Here is a 22,279-nt window from a genome sequence, read left to right as displayed (position 1 = left end):
AGTATTGATCCAGACTCCGTACTACAATAGAAAATTTCAAAGATCGTAAACTTCAATAACACTTTGCTCAATCAAGCAGAGTGGAAAGCAGAAGCAGTCGTGTTTCCGTGACATTACTACATTTTCGCTACAATAAAGTCTTTTTGATCAATTGTAAGTTCTTATGACTAGTGAAATCTTTATTGGATTTATTGGAGTCGTCGTAAATAGTTTGATTTATTTCATGTAGTATGTATACCTAATTATTTTAAATGAGTATACATAATTTAGAATTCGTATTAGGGTTCTTTATACTTATCCAAAATCCAGTTCCATGCGAAAAAAGTAGTAGTGATTGTGTCAGTGAGTGACTCAATAAAATCGACCTTAGATTCTTTATCCAATTTATATGTATATTTTTAGATACTTTTGTATTCAAAATAATGTTCGCAATTGACTTTAATGTACGAGAAGAAAGCAGGTACCGGTACTTCGGCCCAGGGGAACTACGAGCCCACCTCAAAACTTAGTTGGGAAACAGTAAATTATTCCTGTGCCTGTCTCTCTCCTGGGAGCCAAAGAATAACAGAAGAAGGTACCAAGGTAGAAAGTAATCGATTGAGCTGAGCCCCGCTGATTTGTTGCCCGTCGATACATAGCCTAATAAATAAATATCTTTATTTACGTAATAACAAGTTAAAAAAGAAAGTTTTTACTTTACATTGATGCGAGTGATCTTTAAGAATGATCATTGGACAGACAATGATTTTTTAAGTTACTATGATAAAATTTACTAGTGAATATTTTCAAGTTAGATGAACACAGAAACGTTCCATTGTGTAGTTTGCTTTAGAGTAAACATACAAATGGCACACAATCTAAAGAGATTAGGATGTGGTGGGATTTGTATCTCACTAACTAAGCAAATAAACAGCGTGAGGTGATTACAAGATTTGTGTGCATAGTGACCGCACGTTGAGTGATACTGCAGGCATTAAGCAAGAATTCTGAGATTTATTTCAATTACACAGTCTTTACGTATGTGTGTTTTGTATCTTCTGTTAAAAAGATTTCTATGGACGCCATTCTGCCCTATTTATAGGATATATTCATAATCAAAATAAGGCCTACTATCCATACTACTTCAAATATTTTTTTAATGCTGACGGCTAGTCTACGCGATACAGTCTTGGGTCTACTCAGGTTCTCGAATGCGATGTTTCGTTTAATCTTCGGCTGCAAGAGAGCCTCTAGCTCGGCTTGAAACTAGTCGAGTTCCACGGCAAACGGTTACGTGTAAGCCGATAACGTAATAATAATTAATTTAGTATGTCTCATAAAAGTTACAATAAAATTACCATTTGCAAGCTTTTTGTTTTAACAAATGCGCCATAAATAATAATAAGTACCGTACGTAAACAAAATTCGTATTTTAATTAATAGTTATTAAACCTACACTTGGTTAAACTTTTTGCTAAACAAACTAATTACGCTAATTTAAAATTAAAAAAAGAACAGAACTGAAATTTTACGTCAATGTCGAGAAAAGATTTTTGTCTGCAAACTTTGTGACATTGCGACAATAATTCTGTAGAAATACAGGTTTAATAACGAGAATCAAAGGCATTTCTACAGGTAATTACCCTATACTATATAGTCTTAACTAAGGGAAACATCGGAGAAAACCTGGCCTTATAATTTCTAATTATTATAAGTTTGAAATCGCCAACCTGCATTGAGCAAGCGTGGTGATTAATGCTCAAACCTTCTACGTGTGAGAATAGGCCTTTGGTCAGTAGTGGCTGCTTATAGGCTGTTGATGTGATGTAATGTGATATGATAGTCTTTACTTGTTTATGATTTTAGAATCATTAACATGTTACTTGTTTACTGGTTTTAAAACATGAGTGCATCTTGTTTACAAACATCGTAGTTTCAATCAACTACGAATATTTAATGATACCAATAGTATGTAAATAAAAAGCAGTTCATAAGTATTAGTACGAACATAATATATTTTCTACGTACAATATCCAGTAACCATGTTCTATCTTAAAACTTAGTAATATACTGATTATTGGATGAACACTTTTGATCAGGGTGTAAAAATGGGAATGGAATGGAAATGAAACCATAATTTAATCTCACGATTTGTTTCACATTTTCGTCTAAGTATTTATTACTAGATTGCTCTGAACATAAAACAATATAAATAGATGTCATAACTGGATTTCCCTTTAACATAATGCGTGACTCATTACGGGTAGCACAGGACGTTACATACCACGCCCTTCTCTATTTTCCATCTAGCGATCCTATACCAATTCTCCAGATTTTAATGTACTACTTTCTGAGCGCTTGTAACCTGTCTACATGTGTTTACTTATAATATCATTGGATAGGGCCGATATTTTGTGTCACAGTGTACAATCACATTAAGGCATCTCCTCACTGTACTTGCTTCCTGGCTTTGAACATTAGCTGGCATAGTAGATACTACTGCAAATCTACATGTATCTCCTGTCTATCTCCATCAGGCCACTAGCAGAAGAAATACACCACTAGTCCTCTTTAACGGCCGAATTTGTAGTGCAAATTGGCGCTGTGCCTGTCCTAACCACGAATGCGCTTTAGTAATTGTATGGGAGCCATTTCGTCAACTGAAACCACCTTTCAATTTGTACGACGTGGTAACGTTACATTTTGTGCGTGGGAGCTACACTTTCAATGCCCGTCATTTCAGTACGCGATTAAACTGTTTTTGGAATGGCCACTTGAAATCCTATTTTGACCACAATGTTTCGATTCATCGCATTGCAACTCACTAAGCTATAACACGTTTATCTAAACGTTTTAATGAAATAGTGAAATACTCTCATATTTTCCAACCAAAACTACGCTCTCTCTCTCTCTCTCTCTCTCTCTCTCTCTCTCTCTCTCTCTCTCTCTCTCTCTCTCTCTCTCTCTCTCTCTCTCTCTCTCTCTCTCTCTCTCTCTCTCTCTCTCTCTCTCTCTCTTCATCCTCTCTCTGTTTTCTTCTTCTTTACATACACAATTTTGCTTACGGCGGCAAAACAGACGGATTGCCTAATGGTAAGCAATCGGCAACTGCTCGCAACTCCAGAATATTTTTGATTAATTACTATCCTACATTCTCTAATGCAATATTTTTTTTCTAGCTACAAAATGGGTTGCATGCTCAGGAGTGATCCCATGACCATGTGTGGCATGTATCTCCAACCAGAGGTAGCGTTCGACGTTCTTTCCCAGCTCGGAGAATTGGGCTGCGTGCAATTCATAGACGTATGTTGTTATATGAACATTCTTTACTCATTAGATTCTGCTAAACTGTAGCTATGTCTTGTTTCACGTAGAACTATATTTTTTAATATATTAGAATAGAGATTCAAAGAAGTACAGTATAGTTTTCATAAGTTATTAATTGTTATCCCGTCTGACCTTGCATTGTTTCTTGTTTAACATACATACATAAATAAATGTATCACTGTCTCCCATGGGGGTAGGCAGAGACAACAGAACGACAAGTTGATGAAGCGAAGTAAGAGTGTGTTATAGCAATTGGTGTTCTTTTTTATTTAACCTATTTCTTAACCTAGCTAGGTTATAATTCACAACAGAAGAGGCCCAGTAGCTGCGGACTACCTAGCGGGTTTACCGGGGCTGCGGCTCAAAAAGCAGGAGTAAGAACGGGGTGGTTTTTAGTCAGTAAGAGTCTGACACCCTCCTTCTCACCTCGCCCAAGGCGGGAGAAGTCATTGGATGATTTCCTCCCTTAAAAAAAAGCTAGGTTATAATATATTAAAAGAGCTCTTTTATTTAATATCCTTATGGGGTATTTAATTATCCTCTCTTTGAATTGGATGGATTTCCAGATGTATCCAGAACTGCAACTGTTTCAACGGAACTTTGTCATGGAGGTGTGCCGTTATTCGGAGATGGAGCGGAGGCTTCAAGTCATAGCTACTGAAATGAGGCTCAACAATATACCTATGATAGAGCGAAATATAGAATCATGTCCTGCTCAACCACTTAATGAGATGGTGCAGTTTGAGGTAGGTAATAATATTATATTGCAGATATAATTACTCTACAAAATAAATATATTCTTCAATTTTGAAATATTATTTTAAATAGGCACACGAAATGTCGTTATAATTGTTTTAGGATATTACATCTATATATTAATACGTGATGCAAAAACTTTGGACCGCTTTTTACGAAAATTGCGCGGACGTAGGAGCATAAAAGGACATCGGGCGTTTTTTACCCGATTTTTTAAAAGTCGCGAACATAAACCAAAACATTTTTAAATGAAAGTGTTTGCAATCATATTTAATATTGTGTAGTTATTTTGATTCACAATAATGGGAAAATGGAAATAATTAGTAAAATGAAAATGATATTTTAAGTTGACTATTTTTCCTAATTACTAAACGACCGCTCAGTAAGTTAAAATATCACTCCGTGGTATTTTTGTAAACCCAATCAGACTAAATCCGTCAAGTTGATGTGCATGTTTCGTTCTCACTCTCGCCCATAGTCCTAAAACTGGTATACATATGTTGCGCTCGCGCAGGTAGCTAGCTTATCTTACTACATCGCAGTCCTTCGTCATCATCATCGCAGTCCTTCGCCAAAAGTTAAGAGAAAAATATGTTGTTTTAATTATTTTTGATTCCCTTTTTCCTCTTCAATTATTGCCCAAAAACATTTATAAATATTTTTTAAATGTCCAATTTCTCCTTATTGCCACGACCCACAGATATGGGAACTATACCACTGTGAACTAGATTTAATTGCCTATCCACCGTACCTAATTTTATTTTTGTTCGCCGTAGGTAAGTGTCCCATACAAAAATGCCCGATGTTCTTTGGTACACTTATAGTTTATGTGTAGGAGAAGTACAGAACGCTAATATTTTTCAAAAATAATGCTTATAAAGTACATTAAATCAATAAATAAAACATTACACACACATGCATAGTATCTGATCGTATTTGACAAAACGTCAAAAACATTGCGATGATATTCTGACGTCTCATATGAATAGAGTTTTATAAAAGAGTTTGTTTGAGTTTGAGTTAAATAAAAATTATCCTTGAACGTATGTTAAGTGGTATTGTAAATTAAATCATATATGGTCGAATTTCGACCACTAGGCGACCACTAGTTATATTAATTAGCTGATTTCATAAAATAAACTCCATAATCTCGACACTGAATAGTACATTATCTTATTTTTGTGCAGGTTCGGATAACCTTATCCTTCATCCCTTAATAATTATGCTAAAGCTCAATTTGTATCCAATACGTACATAATCGATCTAAGTCGAACTTAAACTTCACGGAACGCTTTGTATATAGAAATAAAAGTCATTTTTGTCTTTTTAGCAAACAAATAAGAATACTATATAAGTTAATGCTATGGGTTACGCAAGAATGGTTGGCCCAACCAATATTTTGTTCAGAAGACCTCAGGTGGGAATCTAACTCAATATTTTTCTCATTGCAGAATTTGCTAGAAAGATGGGAACAAGACATTCAAGACATGACGGCAAACGAAGTATCATTATTGAAAAGTTATTTTGAGTTGACCGAGTTTCATTACGTTTTGACATACATTGGACCATTATTAGGAGACTCTGAAATAAGAAAGGAAACTTTATTGAGTAGGTAATAACGATTACAATTGTATAAAAAATTATATTTTATAATATTTGAGACAGAAGAGAGAAACTGTTTTTAAACTCGGTTGTGGTGCGAGTCGAGTCGTTAGTCTCGGTATTGCTTGTAAATGCTGCCCCATATTGTATTATGTCCATGACCTAATTTTCATAAATAAAATAACAAAATAAATTTCAAAAAATTGGAGTTTCAAACTGATTTTTTTTATCTTGTTTTTTTTTACTGGTAACCAGTCGAAAGAGAGACCAACAGGCGCAACAGGCGGCAGGTGACGTGGTGGGAGGCCGGCTGATCGTAATAACCGGAGTGGTTCGAAGAACCAAATCCTTTGCGTTTGAAATGATGCTGTGGAGGGTCTCGCACGGCATCGTCTACTATAAACAGGCTTCTGAAGACAAGATCCTGATCGATCCACAAACTGTATGTATTGAAATGAAAATGAAATGAAACTTATATGTTATTAATAATTCATTAATGCATATTCACTTATGAATTTTGTTAATTTATGCCTGAAATTAAATTGATTCTGAATATGTTCATTGTACAGCGTCAAGAAATCAGGAAGGTTGCGTTTCTAGCAATTTGTCAAGGTGAAGCGCTAGCAGTGCGCGTAGATAAGATTTGTTCTGGTTTCCAAGTGAACACCTTCCCATGTCCTAACACTCAAGCGGAGAGAATGGAATTGATGGAAAAACTGCAAATAAGGATAAGTGATTTAGATGAGGTACTGAAATAGTAACAAACAAAATCATCTTCGTGACAGTCATTGAACATCTGCTGCTGAACTTAGGTTTCCCTTTTTAACTTCAAGCTTAGCCGGCTCGAACAACCTAGCCTGCATTCAAACTAAGTTAGGCAACGTTATCACCGTGTGATGTGGAACTTTAAATAAATTGCTTTACTGGTCTCAAAATCAAAATCCTTTAAAAAAGTATTCATATGAGATTAGTGATTATATTGGTTTAACTACAGGTACTTCTGTCTAGGGATTAACTAAAATTGTTCAGCAATTATGAATTATCTATATATATAAAACTCTTCCGTTACTGAGTGACTGACTGACTGACAGACAACGCACAGTCGAAACTACTGGTCGTAGACAGCTGAAATTTGGAATGTAGGTTCCTTGGGATATGTAGGGGAGCACTAAGAAAGGATTTTTGGAAATTCAACCCCCAAGGGGTAAAAACGTTTCTATGAAAAATCTTATTCCTTGGGTTTATAAACTTGAAACTTGGCATGAACACGTACATAGGCAAGTAAATATGTTAGACATTATAAGTTTTTTCAAACTACCCTCCAATCGTGATTTAGGGGTGCGATTGGGTGACTGATTTATTAACGCACAGCCGAAACCGCTCGGTATAGGAGTCTGAGATTTTGAACAGAGGTTCCTTTAGTAACATAAGTGAGCACTAAGAAGGGATTTTTGAAATGTCAACCCCCAAGGGGGGGAAACCCCCAAGGGGGGGAAACGGGATAAACTGAGCCGGGGCTGCGGGAAAGTTCTAACGAGATACCGTGGCCCCGGAACGCAAAGGGCAACTGAAGGAACGAGGTGGGTTTTAGTCAGTAAAAGTTTGACACTCCCTTCCGTTCCACCCAGAGCGGGAGAGGTCATTTGATGATTTCCCATCCTTAAAAAAAAAGACTTTGTATGACAACTTTCAGTCGTCTCTTTAACATACATAATAACATACATAATTATGTACATACATGCATAACATTAATAACATCACGCCTTTAAATCCCTATTTTGTGTAAAAGCCCTGTCGAGATCATTAAAAAACGCTATATATAACCGAATTACACGTGGGCGAAGCCGCGGGCGGAAAGCTAGTATTTAATAAGCAAGTTCATATAGCATTCATTTTGAGGTAAATAAACTAAAATCTAGCGTAATTGGTATTTTCATATATTTTGTTAATAAACCATATCTTTGGATGACATGACGGGTTTATTTATTACCCGTCACAGATTAGAAGCTGAGTTTTAATTTTATTGAACCTGGAACCTGGAACCAAGTTGTACAACAGACTAACAGTAATAATAGCCTAACTGTACGACGCGACGTGACAATTCCATTTCAGAGGAGTCTAGTATACAGCAGGAGATTACAAATAGTGAAAATAATATATGTAATTGTATCGTCTAAAACTAATAATTTTTACATATATTTTTTCAGGTTTTAAATAAGACAAAATACCTTCGGTGCAAGACTTTGCGCACTGTGAGCAGGAGTTTTCAACTTTGGTTGGGACAAGTAAAAAAATCGAAGGCCATCTACCATACGATGAATATGATGCGCAAAGAAAAATGTTTGATCGGCGAGTGTTGGATACCTACCAGCGATCTGGATAAAGTCAATGGAATTTTGACAAAATGTTCTGTACGTGGGTTCTATAGATTTAAAATACTTAATTCAATAGGAACAGCACCTTGAAAGTTATTTTGAGTCACCAGATTGGTCTCCGAATAGGATTATTTTATAAGCTCTTTATAAAATTGTCATACATGTCGAGTTCGTCCCGCCATCTCCTTTTGGGCCTGGACATTGAGCAGGCTCCACTCAGCCCACCGCTCGTCCGACATGCGGCAGACGTGACCAGCCCAGTTTCATCTAAACCTTGCGGCTTCATGACCAACGTCGATGATTTTAGCCGTGGAGCGCAAAAAGCTTTAAACAGAGAAGAGTGGAAGGAGGGTAGGGAGGCCTTTGCCCTGCATTGGGACGATCATGGCTGAAATTGAAATTGAGTTTATAAAATTCTGTATAATTAGTTTAATAATACCTTTTACACATTGTAGTCTATTTCTTCATTAATTATGACTTTTTTACTTTTTGTACCTAACCAACTAACTTATATTGCTGTGTACTGCTTTTAGGAAGATGAACAGTCCAACGTGCCCTCATTCACTTCCAAGATTGATACCAATCAAATGCCTCCTACCTTTCACCGTACCAACAAGTTTACAAGAGGGTTTCAGAATCTTATCAATGCCTATGGTGATTCTACATATAGAGAACTGAATCCAGGTATTTACCTGTACCCTTAGTACCAGTTTGCTTTACGTTTAAAGTATTCGAAACAATAGCGCGTTCGGCGCTCCGATTGGTTGGTTTATTCGAGCCGGGCAATCAGAGCGCCGAACGCGTTCTCATTTCAATTACTTTAAACATAAAGTAAACTCATACTAAGGGTACTCACTATGACTTGGAAGTGTGATATACAATGTCTTTTTAATGACATGGTTGCTTAATATAAAACTTGCCACTTGTTTAAAAAACTAACTAAATCAGTAGCTTACTTGTAGTTTTTCGGTAATTGCTCATAAGTGCGGAATTTTCAGAAACTACGATCTTAGACCGAGACCCTGTTTCTCAGAGTCTGGTATACTAATAGTTCTAGTTATTTTTGTTAGAATTTTAACAGTGAACATTTGACAATATTGTTTGGTAAACCCATAGGTACTGAGGCTGTTTGTTTTAATATTGCATGTGTGCATTTAACCAATGGATACCTACATATGTCGCGCGACGATACAGTGAAACATATGTGTTTACATTTGTTTCACTGTATGTTCAGTGCTGTCAACGAGACCTGGCAGGTCTGAAGTTAGGCTTTGCGAACTTTCGCGCAGGTACATGCGTGTACAAAACTATTACTGCAATTTTTTTTTTTCATAAACTGCGTTAAATCATAAATGAGTTTTCTCGCTTGGCGATTTAAAACTCTGTTGTATTTTGGTGGGATATCTATATCTATATCTATATACATATAATAAAATCGTAGAAAAGTGCTGTCTGTACATCTATCTATACATATAATAAAATCGTAGAAAAGTGCTGTCTGTACATTGAAAATAAAAATAAAAAAAATAGCAGGGGTTATTGTTATGTCGATGTCGAACCCAAAAATGTAATTAACTTTTTTTTTGTCTGTTTGTCTGTTTGTCTGTTTGTCTGTTCGTCTGTGCGCGCTAATCTCAGAAACGGCTGATCCGAGTTGGATGCGGTTTTCACGAATATATTGTGGGATGCTTAAATTTACATTTAGTGTTTGTTTCATGTCAATCGGTTCATAAATAAAAAAGTTATGTCAAATTAAAGAATCACGTCGAACATTCTATGCTTATACCATTAATCTCCGCAACTATTTGACGGATTTGGTTGAAATTTGGTACAGATATAGTTTAGAACCTTAGAAAGGACTTTTATTTCAAAAATCAAAAAATAAAAAATAAATTTATTTCGGGCATACAGCGCATGTTCAATTCCGTACTATAAGTACGAAATTGAACAATAGTGGTCCTGCTGTTTCGTATATTCTAAATTGGTTTCGTTGTATTTGTCAATTAATAATTTTATTAGTTGGGTTTTCCTGGTTTTCTGGTTAAACTATTTAACGTAGGTTTAGTTTGATATCGATTATTAGTAGTTACTGTAGTTAGTTTGTTTAATAAAATTGTAAGTCTAATTTATAAATTAATTAGATTAGATTTCGTCGTTTCTTTTAAATTATTTAGTTTAAGCTTGGTTATTATAGCATAGAGGATAGGTTGTAATGTAATTTCTTTTTTAATTGTTATAAATTCGTAATTCGTAGCTTTCTTTAGTTTTAAGTTAGTTTTCATCTTAAGTTCGGAAAGATTATAATATTTCTTTAGTTTAAGTCCGTTTTTAAACTATTTTTTCAATGCCCTAAGTGAGTATACATCTATTAAATTCAAACGCAGAGCTCATTATGTTGATTTTTGAAGAGTTCCCTGGAATATCTTCCACATCTCATTTTTGAAGAGATCCCGCGAGATCGGGAACTATGTGGTTAAAACCAAAAATTTACCGGAAGTCACTATTCCACGCGAACGAAGTCGCGGGCAAAAGCTAGTTGAAAATAAAAATAAAAAAAATAGCAGGGGTTATTGTTATGTCGATGTCGAGCCCAAAAATGTAAGTAATGTAAAAAATACAGTGAATACAGTGCGATGCGCGCTCGAGAACGGTCGCGTTTTCGCTGCACTGTACGAATATTATATTCGCGTTTTGCGCGGCAATAGCCGCTGCCCGTCTCAGTCGCGATGAGTTCTAAACCACTCATCGTCAACGAAGTTTTGGCATTTATTATCCATGCCATCGACTACATGGACGAGGTCAGCATCGTGCAGATCTGCAGATCAGCCTACAAAGAGGAGGAGGTTTGCAGTGCTAAGCTGATGCTCTTCCAGTCGCTCGGACAACTAGAGCAGATGCCATCCCGCCGAAGGGACGGTGGCGACAAGAGCCTGCAGGACATCATCTCCCTGCTGAAGAGGACTGATCCTGATGACGTGCCTGAATTCGTGGCGAGGGACTTACATAAGCTGCCTCCCGTCACGTTTGATCACGTCGATGTCACCGGGCTGCTGAAAGACATAACTTGTCTAAAGGCAAGCCTGGAAGATATGAAGTCCAAGATGGAAGCGTCACAGGCTACGATCAATGACCTGCGTGGTGAAGTGGCATTGTTGCGCAATGCTACTTCTGTAATTGGGTCAATTGACATCAAGAATGTGAATACTCGTCGCGGGGCGCAAAATGCGTCCGTCATCAGTTTCGAGTCGGCGAAATCGAGTGCGTCACCGGTCGCCGATGTCGCTGACGATGCATGCCGTCCCGCCGCCACCGCTGTGTCAACACCTGCGGCTGAGGCTCGTGTAGGAACATCGACCCCAAAACGCGCCTACGCAGCAGTTGCAGCCACCAACAAGCCCGCTGTGACGCAAACAAAGCGGACGAAAGCGAAAGGGGGTCAACAAACCCGTGGCAAACCACAGCCACCGACTGGTCCGAAGAAGGACACGTGCGACAAGGATGGCTTCATAAAGGTAGAAAGGAGAAAAAAGAAGCCACCTTGTAGGAATCAGTGCGGTACCGCACAAACTGGACCCAACATCCTGCTGCGTCCTGCAACACCAACGACGCAGCTGTACGTGTCCCGTCTACATCACACCACGACGGTGGAGCAGATCGTGGAGTATGTCCGTTCCAAGACCAACTGGACCTTGAGGGTGGAGAAGTTGGAGTCGCGCCACAACACGAACTTTAAGTCGTGCATGGTGCGAGTTCCAACTCATCACTTCGAGACCTTCCTCAAGGAAGAGTTTTGGCCGAAGGGTGTCGTCTTTCGGAGATTCCGAGGAAGGCTACGCGACACCACGCAGCGTAACACGACGCCGACACTTCGTGTGCATTAGTTTTTAAGTAATTTTTATATAAAATATGTATTAGTATATAAGTCAATAGTATGTAATATCTATGTATAGTATTTTTCTATGGGCCTTAGATGCCTGAAGTAAATAAATAAATAAAATAAAAAATAAAAAAATTATTAACTTTTTTTTTGTCTGTTTGTCTGTTTGTCTGTTTGTCTGTGTGTCTATGCGCGCTAATCTCAGAAACGGTTGATCCGACTTGGATGCGGTTTTCACGAATATATTGTGGTATGCTTCAATTAACATTTAGTGTTTGTTTCATGTCAATCGGTTCATAAATAAAAAAGTTATGTCAAATTAAAGAATCACGTCGAACACTATTCTATGCTTATACCATTAATCTCCGCAACTATTTGACGGATTTGGTTGAAATTTGGTACAGATATAGTTTAGAACCTTAGAAAGGACATAGGATAGATTTTTATTTCAAAAATCAAAAAATAAAAATAAATTTATTCCGGACATACAGCGCCATCTATTGTTCAATTTCGTACTTATGTACGGAATTGAACAATGTCGGGCTGTTCCTATACTCCGTAGATAGATGGCGTTGATCGCGCAATGGTGTCATTACAATATTGTTCAGTTCATGTTATTGTTTTAATTCATTGGAAATTTGTTTTTACAAAATAGTAAAAAGCAATGAAAAATATAATATAATACAACTTTTAGTACAAAGAAAACGCTCTAACGGAGTATAGATAATTCTATGTCGATCGTTACACGACTTCGGTTCATGTTATTGTTTTAATTCATCGAAAAAAGTAAATAAATAGTAAAAAGGTATGAAAAAAATAATATCAATATAATTAAACTTTTAGTACAAAGAAAATGCCCGAACGGAGTATAAATAAATAATCCAAGCTGCGAACTACCTAGCGGGTTTACCCGGGCTCCGGCTCGACAAGCAGGAGTAGGAACGGGGTGGTTTTTAGTCAGTAAGAGTCTGACACTCCCTCTCGCTTTGCCCTGGCGAGAGAAGTCATTGGATGATTTTCCACCCTGAAAAAAAAAAATGTCTTTATCCTCGATAGATGGCGTTGGGGTCGAAATAGATCGCGCTATGGTTTCGTTACATTCATTTGGTTGGGTATCGGCCGAGCGCTTCGGTACTATCGTAGAAAAAGTGTATTATTAGTCGTATGATTATTTGTCTGTAGTGATTCTGCTGTTTCGTATATTCTAAATTGGTTTCGTTGTATTTGTCAATTAATAAGTTTATTTGTTGTGTTTTCCTGGTTTTCTGGTTAAACTATTTAACGTAGGTTTAGTTTGATATTGATTATTAGTAGTTACTGTAGTTAGTTTTTTTAATAAAATTGTAAGTCTAATTTATAAATTAATTAGATTAGATTTAAGTCGTTTCTTTTAAATTATTTAGTTTAAGCTTGGTTATTATAGCATAGAGGATAGGTTGTAATATAATTTCTTTTTTAATTGTTATAAATTCGTAATTCGTAGTTTTCTTTAGTTTTAAGTTAGTTTTCATCTTAAGTTCGGAAAGATTATAATATTTCTTTAGTTTAAGTCCGTTTTTAAACTATTTTTTCAATGCCCTAAGTGAGTATACATCTATTAAATTCAAACGCAGAGCTCATTATGTTGATTTTTGAGGAGTTTCCTAGAATATCTTCCACATCTCATTTTTGAAGAGATCCCGCGAGATCGGGAACCAAAAATTTGCCGGAAGTCACTATTCCACGCGAACGAAGTCGCGGGCAAAAGCTAGTTTAATAATATAAGTGCCAACTAACATTTGCACAAATTAATTGCAAACTTAAAAACTAAACACTAAACAAAAACTAACAAAATACTTAAAATCTTAACAATACAAATTAACAACAGTAATAACGAAATATATGAAAAGTTTTGTTACCGACTGCACTCAGAAAGAGATAGTGACACTAACACAACGCCGATCCTAACGTGTGACAGAGACATATTACCGGGTACCGAGTATTGCCGAATAAGCACGAAGATTCACGAAGTTACTAAAAAGGGATGTCCAAGTGGCGTGGTTGTTTAATCGATTTTCTTAAAATCGATTACTACGAGACAAATTACTTATCACACAAAAATATATTTATTTTCAATGTTATATTGATGTTTTAAATTTTCTTAAACAGTCGTTACTCAAATAGTCGTTAATGATAATTGATATTCGAGTAAATCATAACTTTCAATTGAGAAAATACTTTCTTTTAGTTTAAATAAAACTAAAAGAAAGTCGTCATGTCGAAATATCGTTTATTAATGACAAAATTAACTATATTTCTAAATTCATATAAAAAAAAAACAATAAACTCTAAATAAAAATATCGATTGCGATATTTGATCGATAAAGGGTCAATTGTATTTAGAAATGGTCAACCTCTAGCCTAGATCGCCGCCCCCCGCACCTCGCCTCATGCCATCATTTGGTTCTAAAAAAGGCTTATTGCGCAGCCTTCTGCACGTAGTTCAGACCTGCCAAGATCCGTTGACAGTACTGTAATTTTGTGGTAGCAAAAGTTTGAATCGCTGAGCTAACTTTGGTTAATCTATAACAAGTTGCCATCATCTTAACTTTGAGAGTGTTCAAGAAATTTAATTATTTCACACGTTTCTCACGATGTGGGCTATCGTGGTTTTAAATCTGTAGTCTTTTAAGAAGAATATTTTATTCGTTTTAATTCAATAGAGTAACTACTGGGTACGTCTATTTTTTTTTAAGGAATTAGCCGGGAAAGGACCGGCCGAATCATCTTATGGTAAGCAATCGCCGCCGCCTCATAGACACTTGAAACACCAAAAGCGTTACAAGTGCGTTACCGGCCTTTTGGGAGTTTGGAATTTAAGGGTTTTTGGGGAATCGGGGATTGGGAAGAGGGGTAATTGGGCCTCCGGTAACCTCGCACACACGACGAAACACAACGCAAGCGTTGTTTCACGTCTGTTTCCTGTGAGGCCATGGTATCACTCCGATCGAGCACTTCGGTATGTGCCCATACCGAAGCCTGGCTCTCCCACACTTTAACTTTAGTTTGGAGGTAGTTTTACCTATTTATCAAAGAAATAATCTCTTTACACATTATTCTCTCACTGTTCCATTGTTATTTGTCCAATTCAAATTGCTAATATTTTCAAAAAGTTGTTTATGATTGTTGTTTTGATTAACAGGTCTTTATACCCTGGTCACGTTTCCATTTCTCTTCGGAATTATGTTCGGGGATCTAGGACATGGATTTATTTTGGCTGGCTTTGGTGTATGGATGTGGAGAAATGAAAAGACTTTTGACAAGATGAATTCCACTAACGAAATCTGGAACATATTTTATGGCGGTATACATTTTTACTTGATAAAAAAATCATGAATTAATTATTTACGATCCTAAGTTTTCTAAAGTTTAAAACAGTAAAAAGGGAACCTTTTCGTTAGAAATCACGGGGTAAATAGAAATCGAAGCGTTAATAGATACAGGAATAGGGTCACATAGTGATAGTGTTAGGACATTTTGCCAACATTGACCCTGTATCTATTCACCCCTCAAAAAAAAAAACCTATTCACCCCGTTTTACGGTACTCTATAAAATTTGTAAAATGTAATTAGTAGTGGTTCGTAGTACCTACTTGTTTTTTTTTTTATTTAAAACAGACTAAATATGTGTTGTTTACTTATGATAAAAAACCAAAAATCTTTTTCATTTAACCCAAGGTCGTTACGTGATACTTTTGATGGGATTGTTCAGCATTTACACTGGATTTTGTTACAATGACATCTTTTCAAAGGCTTTCTTACTTACTGAATCTTACTGGGTGAATCTGAAGAGTGTAGATGAGTTGGCTAAAGACGAGTATATAGATTTAGACCCATCTCTAGAGACACGAGAACCATATGTTTATGGAAAAGATCCGATATGGGCAGTGAGTATTCCATTCTATTACAATTTAGTAACGCAACTGTTTGACGAAGGATTCGATTACCAGCTACTGGCTACTCGAGTTTGTGCACCCTATTCGGACTTTCGCGCACTTTGATCTACCTGCAGCGGTGGCACCAAAAATATTTTTTTTAATACTTTTCGAAGTCTGACAACTGCTAAAATTGAATGACTACAGTTTATGGGTCGTAGTGTGTAACATATTTGTTTAAGAATTCCCAGATTCGTTCTACAATTGTTTTGAGCCTATTTAAAGAAAATAAAATACTTTGTGCTAAGTTATAATTATTAGCATGTACTTACTAATTGTTGCAGTTGGCGAAGAATAAAATTATGTTCGAAAATTCGTTCAAAATGAAATCTTCGATCATTATTGGAATCATACACATGATGTTCGGAATTATTCTTAGTTTTTTTAATTATCGGTGAGTGGTATCGTTGGTTCAGTACCTTTTTGAGTTTGCTTTACGAAAGTTTGTATGTTTTTTGTTTGTTACTCCTTCACGTCAAAACGACTGAAAGATTCGAGATGAATTTTGGACCAGGGGTAGATTATAGTCTGGAACAACACAGATGCCACTTTTCATCCCACGGGATCACCACCTCGCGCCCATGCGGGCGAGACCGCTGACAAAAACAAGTTTTGAGTAAATTTAAAAATCATGAATTTTAATAATGTGCTTACATGTTGTTCTTTTGATAATATTGTGAATTGTCCTTTTTTTAGGTATTTCAAACGTACGTATTCGATATTTCTCCAGTTTATACCGGAGTTATTGTTCCTAACGCTGCTGTTCTTCTGGCTAGTTATCATGATTTACATGAAATGGTTCTTATTCGGTCCCAAAGAACGTAAGTAAAATTCATAGTTGTGGGTATTTATTATGACATAACACACACAATCTAAGAAGACGATTTCTCAGTATGGAAATGAGTTCACCCCTTATTAAATGGGACTTATCACACAAATGGTAAAAAGTGGGTGTGCATTCTACAGTGGCATTACGTGGCGTAATGAGCACCTCTGCCCACCCCTTCGGGGATAAAAGGCGTGATGTTGACAACAAGCTAAGAAGTCAACTTTGACGTTTGTTAGTCTATGTTCCGCTATGACTTGTTATGAACGTACTGAAACGCCAACGTAAAAAGAAAAAATATTCATTCATTACTTCTCTACTCATACATTTTCATAAAGGGTACCTATCATTTATAAGCACGAAATTTATATTTATAGTATAGTAATGCATTTAAGTAGACGAATCATCTAAAGAATAATATACTAAGAGGCCACCAAATTTCAGGTTGGTTACCATGGTGTAACGTGTGCCATGTACCATTGTGTACGTTTTCAGATCTATCGAATTCGTTTTATCTATTTATTCTTGAAAACCGGTTATTGTAATAGATATTGTAACTTTTAAGTATTATGAAATATTGAAAGATAGAATATCAAAATCGAATAATAATTATATTTTATTGATTTAATTTAATATCCTACGATCGATTTTTAATATTGTTTGTAATGATGTGGATTTTAATTTGTTTTGATGTCATCAATTGGTGGTCAGTGAGATATTATAATATTTTCTAATTCAGTGATTACAAACTTTAATTATTTTTACTAGATGTGACTTAGGAATCAGTCATAAACAGCAACCGATCTTATTATATCTCACTACATGGCAACAGTCAAAGTTAACTTCTTAGATTGTGCGGACTATTACAGCGGACGGTCGCGGGCTGTTGATGATTCAGCGGTCAAAGGTTTTTTTTATGGAATAAGCCGCTAAACGAACAGAGGGACCACCTGATGGTAAGCAATTGCCGCCGCCCATCGAGACCTTAGTCTGCTGCTGAGCTATACAACCTACATAGCTCCGTCCCTCTTGCACTGCTCAGTGATCGACCATTCTGACACAATTGTAAGAGCAGACTAAGGCCCCTGAAACACTAGAGGCGTTACAAGTGCGATGCCGGCTTTTTGGGGGTTAGGAATTTAAAGTTTGTTGGGGAATCAGGGGATTGGGAACATTAAGAAGGGGGTAATTGGGCCTCCGGTAACCTCACTCACTAAACTAGATGCGGTTAGTTCAAATTAAAGCGCACATGGAGGCATATGCCATTACCCAGTATTATAAAGGATCCATAATGTTTCTACACGTATCTGGTAAAGTTGGTGTTAAATTGGTATCAGAAAAGCTCTGCTTACACCTACAGGGAATAAACGACGTGATGTTAACAAATAACATTTTCAAAGTGGAATCACTGGTACGATGTTATTGTGTAGTTCATTCCTATTCCTATGTAATACACGCAATATTTCTACCATGCACAAATCAAGAGAAATTCGCAATCGAGAAAACCAATAAAACTTTGTCCGGCCTGGGATTCGAATATATCGCACTCGGCAATTACATTCGCGACGACTATGTTGTAGGATTGCATTTTTTGTTTTTAAAATAGTTTCTGGTGTTGACGCGTGTCGATGTGTCAGAAGTAATACACTTTTGCATATTCCTGCATTGACATATAAAGGGGTATAGGTCCAGATAGCAGTAAATTCGTATATATTGTTAGGTATCATTACTTATTTTTAGATATTACATACATTCAAAATTTAAAATGATCCGTGTCTGAGTGTCGTGATAATGTGAACTATATGTTTGTAAACGCACCCACGAAACAGGAGAAAATCCTATTATGAGGCAACGTTTCTTTAAAAGAAATAGAATAAAGTATTATTCGGTATTGTAATTTTTATTACAGCGGATCAAGAAAAGAATACCGCCTGCGCTCCTCAGATCCTGTTGTTGTTTATTGACATGGTGCTCATGTCTGAAACTAAACCAGCTAACGAGGGATGCAAGGAAGGCTACATATTTCCCAGTCAGAGACTCTTTCAAACAAGTTTGGTGTTTGCCGCCCTATTATGTGTACCGATTTTACTCTTTGGGACTCCACTCTATAAGTTAAAGACTAATAAAAAGAAGAGGGCTGCCGCTGCGGTAGGCAACCATTATCTATTTTCTATATAGAAGAAAGTCGTGTAGTTACACTATTTATAACTCAAGAATGATTAAATTGATTTTTAATTCTTGAGTTATAAATAAATTGACTGAAAGATAGCTTAGAACTAGAAGATGGACAAAGGATACTTTAGATCCAAGGATTTTCCGAAAATCCTATGGGATTGAAAAAAATGGGATGGCGCTTACAAAGTCGTAGGTAGAAACTAGTTGTTTATAATGTAATATTATGATATAGACATACTGCTGATTTTTTTAAAGTAAGCTAAAATTTACTAGTAAGTCTTGTCGTGCCTTAATTAGACGTTGATCCGATGTGTTTTTAGGCTGCTCTATTGGCCTACAAAAGGGATTTACATCCAGACCCCAAAACCGTGGCAATGTTGGAAGCCGAGGTAGGGAAATACTCTGACTCAGTTGGTGAGCTGATGATACATCAAGGAGTGCACACCATTGAGTTTGTGCTCAGCACTATATCTCACACGGCATCTTATCTTCGACTCTGGGCGTTATCCCTAGCCCATGCACGTAAGTACCGATCTAAGCCTGGTAGGTACCCATTTTGCCGCACATAGTTTTTATTAAAGTTTAAGAGCTACAGTCATTGGCTACAGACTGCCTCGTTGGTCGAGTGGTAGCAATTGCGACTGCCGAACAAGAGGTCTCGGGTTCTCTTCCCGGGTCGGGCAAAATATCAATGGTAGCACGGAGTCTGGAACTGTGCCTAGTATATGGCAATAGGCTCACCCCCTATTACATGGGACTTATAACACAAATTGTGAAAAGTGGGTGTACTTTGTATTGCGGCATTACATGCCGTAAAGTGCATGTCTGCCTACCCCTTCCGGGATAAAAAGCCGTGACGTTCTGGCCGTCCATCTGGGTAAAAGTAAGTGGGCAAGATCTGTTTTGTACAGATTCCTTCGTGTTTACTGTTTTAAGAAAGACACCAGTATTACCAGTAATGCTGCCTGTATGATTGTCTAACATAATTACAAAGAAGTAAGGCAAGTTGTTTACACACATTTCAGAACTTTCCGAAATGTTGTGGAACATGGTCTTATCAAAGATGGCCCTGCATATTCGCTCACCTGATGGCGTAATAAGAATTGTCATTGTGTTTGCATTGTGGGCAGCCTTCACTCTCTCCATTCTTGTAGTAATGGAAGGATTATCCGCTTTCCTGCATTGCCTCCGATTGCACTGGTAAGCTATATCACTGTTTTAATTTACGACAATACGTTGGCACCACACTACAATTTCACTCAACTCACATTCAACACCCAAACTGAATGAAAAATAGTAATTTGAACAATGATTCACAGAAAATACACAACCCAGTAATATTTTTTTTAAGCGGGAATATCATCCGGTGACTTCTCCCGCTCTCTCTCTCTTCTTTCTCTGTGTTCTCTGTTCTACTCCTGGCGAGTCGAGAGGGAGTGTCAGACTCTTACTGACTAAAAATCACCCCGTTCCTACTCCTGCTTGTCGAGCCGGAGCCCCGGTAAACCCGCTAGGTAGTCCGCAGCTCCGGATTGGTTAGACCTGTTGATTAGTTTTACAGTCTGGGTAAGAACTGTCGCTTTATGACAGTCGTGTGTGCTATCAATGCAGTTGCATTTTCTCTCGCTTATCTATATATGTATTATTATTACAATTACTAAACTTAAGACTAATTCTTATATCAGGGTGGAGTTTATGAGTAAATTTTATGCCGGTGGTGGTTGGCCATTCCGTCCCTATTCCTTCAAGGTTATTCTGCAGTCTGAAGGAGACAAGACGGAGGCTGGTTGCAAGAAGGCTAATGCGGGAATGTTCCTGTAAAATATTTTTTATGATAATGTTAAACTGGACTCCTTTATCGATATACGTAGGTATTGTAGACAGAAAATGTTCACTGTAGCGTTTTAAATTGTATAATACTTTGTTAAATGTTATCAGTTATGTTATGTTATGAGTTGTACGCTTTTATTTGCTTTTTACTTAATAATAATGGATCACTCCATTATTATGATATTCCGTAAATTAATTTTGTTGTTGTTTAATGAATAAATGTCTTAGTTTTATTTTGCCTCTTTTCTTTTTTTATGGAACACGGTAAACGAGCAGACGTATTACTTGATGGTAAGCAATCGCCGCCGCGCATGGACACTTGAAACACCGGAGGCGTTACAAGTGCGTACCGGCTTCTTGGGGTTTAGGAATTTAAGGGTTGTTAGGGAATCGGGGATTGGAAAGATTGGGAAGGGGAAATGGAATTGGGTTTTCGGTAACCCCACGTACACAACGCAAGCGTTGTTTCACGTCGGTTTTCGGTGAGGCCGTGGTATCACTCCGGTCGAGTCGGCCTATTTGTGCCGTGGCTCTCTGACACTTATCTAGCTTATTTAAATATCAAGACTTTACTAAGTATGTATGTCATATAGTAGCTAACGTGACGGCATCAGCGTCGTGTGTTCAGCCATCGAATGCTGGTAACAGGTTGTTGAGGTAAATGCTATCCCGATCGATTTCGGTCACGGTGGCCAGTGTGTCCAACTATTTTATAGACTTCCACATCAGTACGCAGGAGATATTATACTACACGAGTGTGTGAGCAGACACAGGTGCACTCTGTGTTCCCTCACTCTCTAAGGCTGCCCGTCCACCGGAGCGGAGCGAGAGAACGGAGCGGAGAAACGGAGAAATATGTACACAAAATTTGTCCACTAAAGTGGAGCGGAGATTTTGTGCAGTCCTCCGTTTCTCCGCTCCGCTGCTCGCTCCGCTCCGGTGGAAACCCGATTGACACAACCGGAGAGAGGTCAGGCGCAAGAACCAATGGCTTTGTGCTTTCTGAAGCATGGGGGTAAAACATCGTTGAATTTCCTGACTCCGGATTAGTAATGACTGCACGGTTGGTGCAGTGGCTGGGCAACCGGCTACCGCGTAAGGTGTAGCGGGTTCAATTCCCGCACGGAGCAACTCTGTCTGATCCACAAATTGTTGTTTCGGGTCTGCGTGTCATGTGTATGTGAACTTGTATGTTAGTAAACGCACCAGCGACACAGGAGAAATGGTGATTTTACTCAGAAAATGCCATTATCACTTTATGGCGGTTACGGGAATCAAACCAGCGACACGTTGCATAGCAGCCGGTCACCCAATCACTTAGATGGTTCATCTATCTTATATTGTATGCGATTGTGTGTGTATGTTTGTTACTCAATAACGTCAAGACAGTTGAAAGGATCGGGTTTGAAGGAACAATGGTAGATCATGGTCTGGAAAAACCTCTTCAGACTACTTTTTATTCCGCGGAATCTAGAATAGAAGCTAAAATGAGAATTATATCGTCGTGCTCATAAAAGTGATACTGACAATATAATAACTAAAATAACTTCTTATAACT

General features: G+C 37.4%; 2 protein-coding genes across 2 annotated transcripts; both read left to right on the top strand.

Annotated features, from left to right (window-relative positions):
- The first annotated feature begins 1,488 nt into the window (after positions 1–1,488).
- LOC118268320 (V-type proton ATPase 116 kDa subunit a 1-like) lies at positions 1,489–20,954 on the top strand. Its single transcript, XM_035582767.2, has 16 exons — positions 1,489–1,614; positions 3,159–3,282; positions 3,873–4,052; positions 5,514–5,674; positions 5,920–6,106; positions 6,234–6,410; positions 7,872–8,075; positions 8,573–8,723; positions 15,098–15,259; positions 15,634–15,842; positions 16,175–16,284; positions 16,587–16,711; positions 18,626–18,864; positions 19,212–19,413; positions 19,917–20,091; positions 20,577–20,954. The coding sequence occupies exons 2-16, from the start codon at positions 3,166–3,168 to the stop codon at positions 20,710–20,712; spliced, it is 2,535 nt and encodes an 844-aa protein (XP_035438660.1). The 5' UTR covers positions 1,489–1,614; positions 3,159–3,165; the 3' UTR covers positions 20,713–20,954.
- LOC118281433 (uncharacterized) lies at positions 10,672–12,049 on the top strand. Its single transcript, XM_035602007.2, has one exon. It carries the CDS (start codon positions 10,766–10,768, stop codon positions 11,918–11,920), a length of 1,155 nt encoding a protein of 384 aa, XP_035457900.2. The 5' UTR covers positions 10,672–10,765; the 3' UTR covers positions 11,921–12,049.
- Positions 20,955–22,279: the final 1,325 nt, after the last annotated feature.

The sequence above is a fragment of the Spodoptera frugiperda genome, chromosome 25 (genome assembly GCF_023101765.2).
Source record: "Spodoptera frugiperda isolate SF20-4 chromosome 25, AGI-APGP_CSIRO_Sfru_2.0, whole genome shotgun sequence".
NCBI classification, from domain to species: Eukaryota; Metazoa; Arthropoda; class Insecta; order Lepidoptera; family Noctuidae; genus Spodoptera; species Spodoptera frugiperda.
Note: the sequence above shows the minus strand (reverse complement) of the source record. Positions and strands in the feature narration are given on the sequence as shown.

Coding starts and splice junctions, on each gene's coding strand:
- LOC118268320 (XM_035582767.2), top strand. CDS start 3,166: ATGGGTTGCATGCTCAGGAGTGATCCCATGACCATGTGTGGCATGTAT. Junction 15,260..15,633: donor CTGGAACATATTTTATGGCG/GTATACATTTTT, acceptor ATTTAACCCAAG/GTCGTTACGTGATACTTTTG. Junction 16,285..16,586: donor CTTAGTTTTTTTAATTATCG/GTGAGTGGTATC, acceptor TCCTTTTTTTAG/GTATTTCAAACGTACGTATT.
- LOC118281433 (XM_035602007.2), top strand. CDS start 10,766: ATGAGTTCTAAACCACTCATCGTCAACGAAGTTTTGGCATTTATTATC.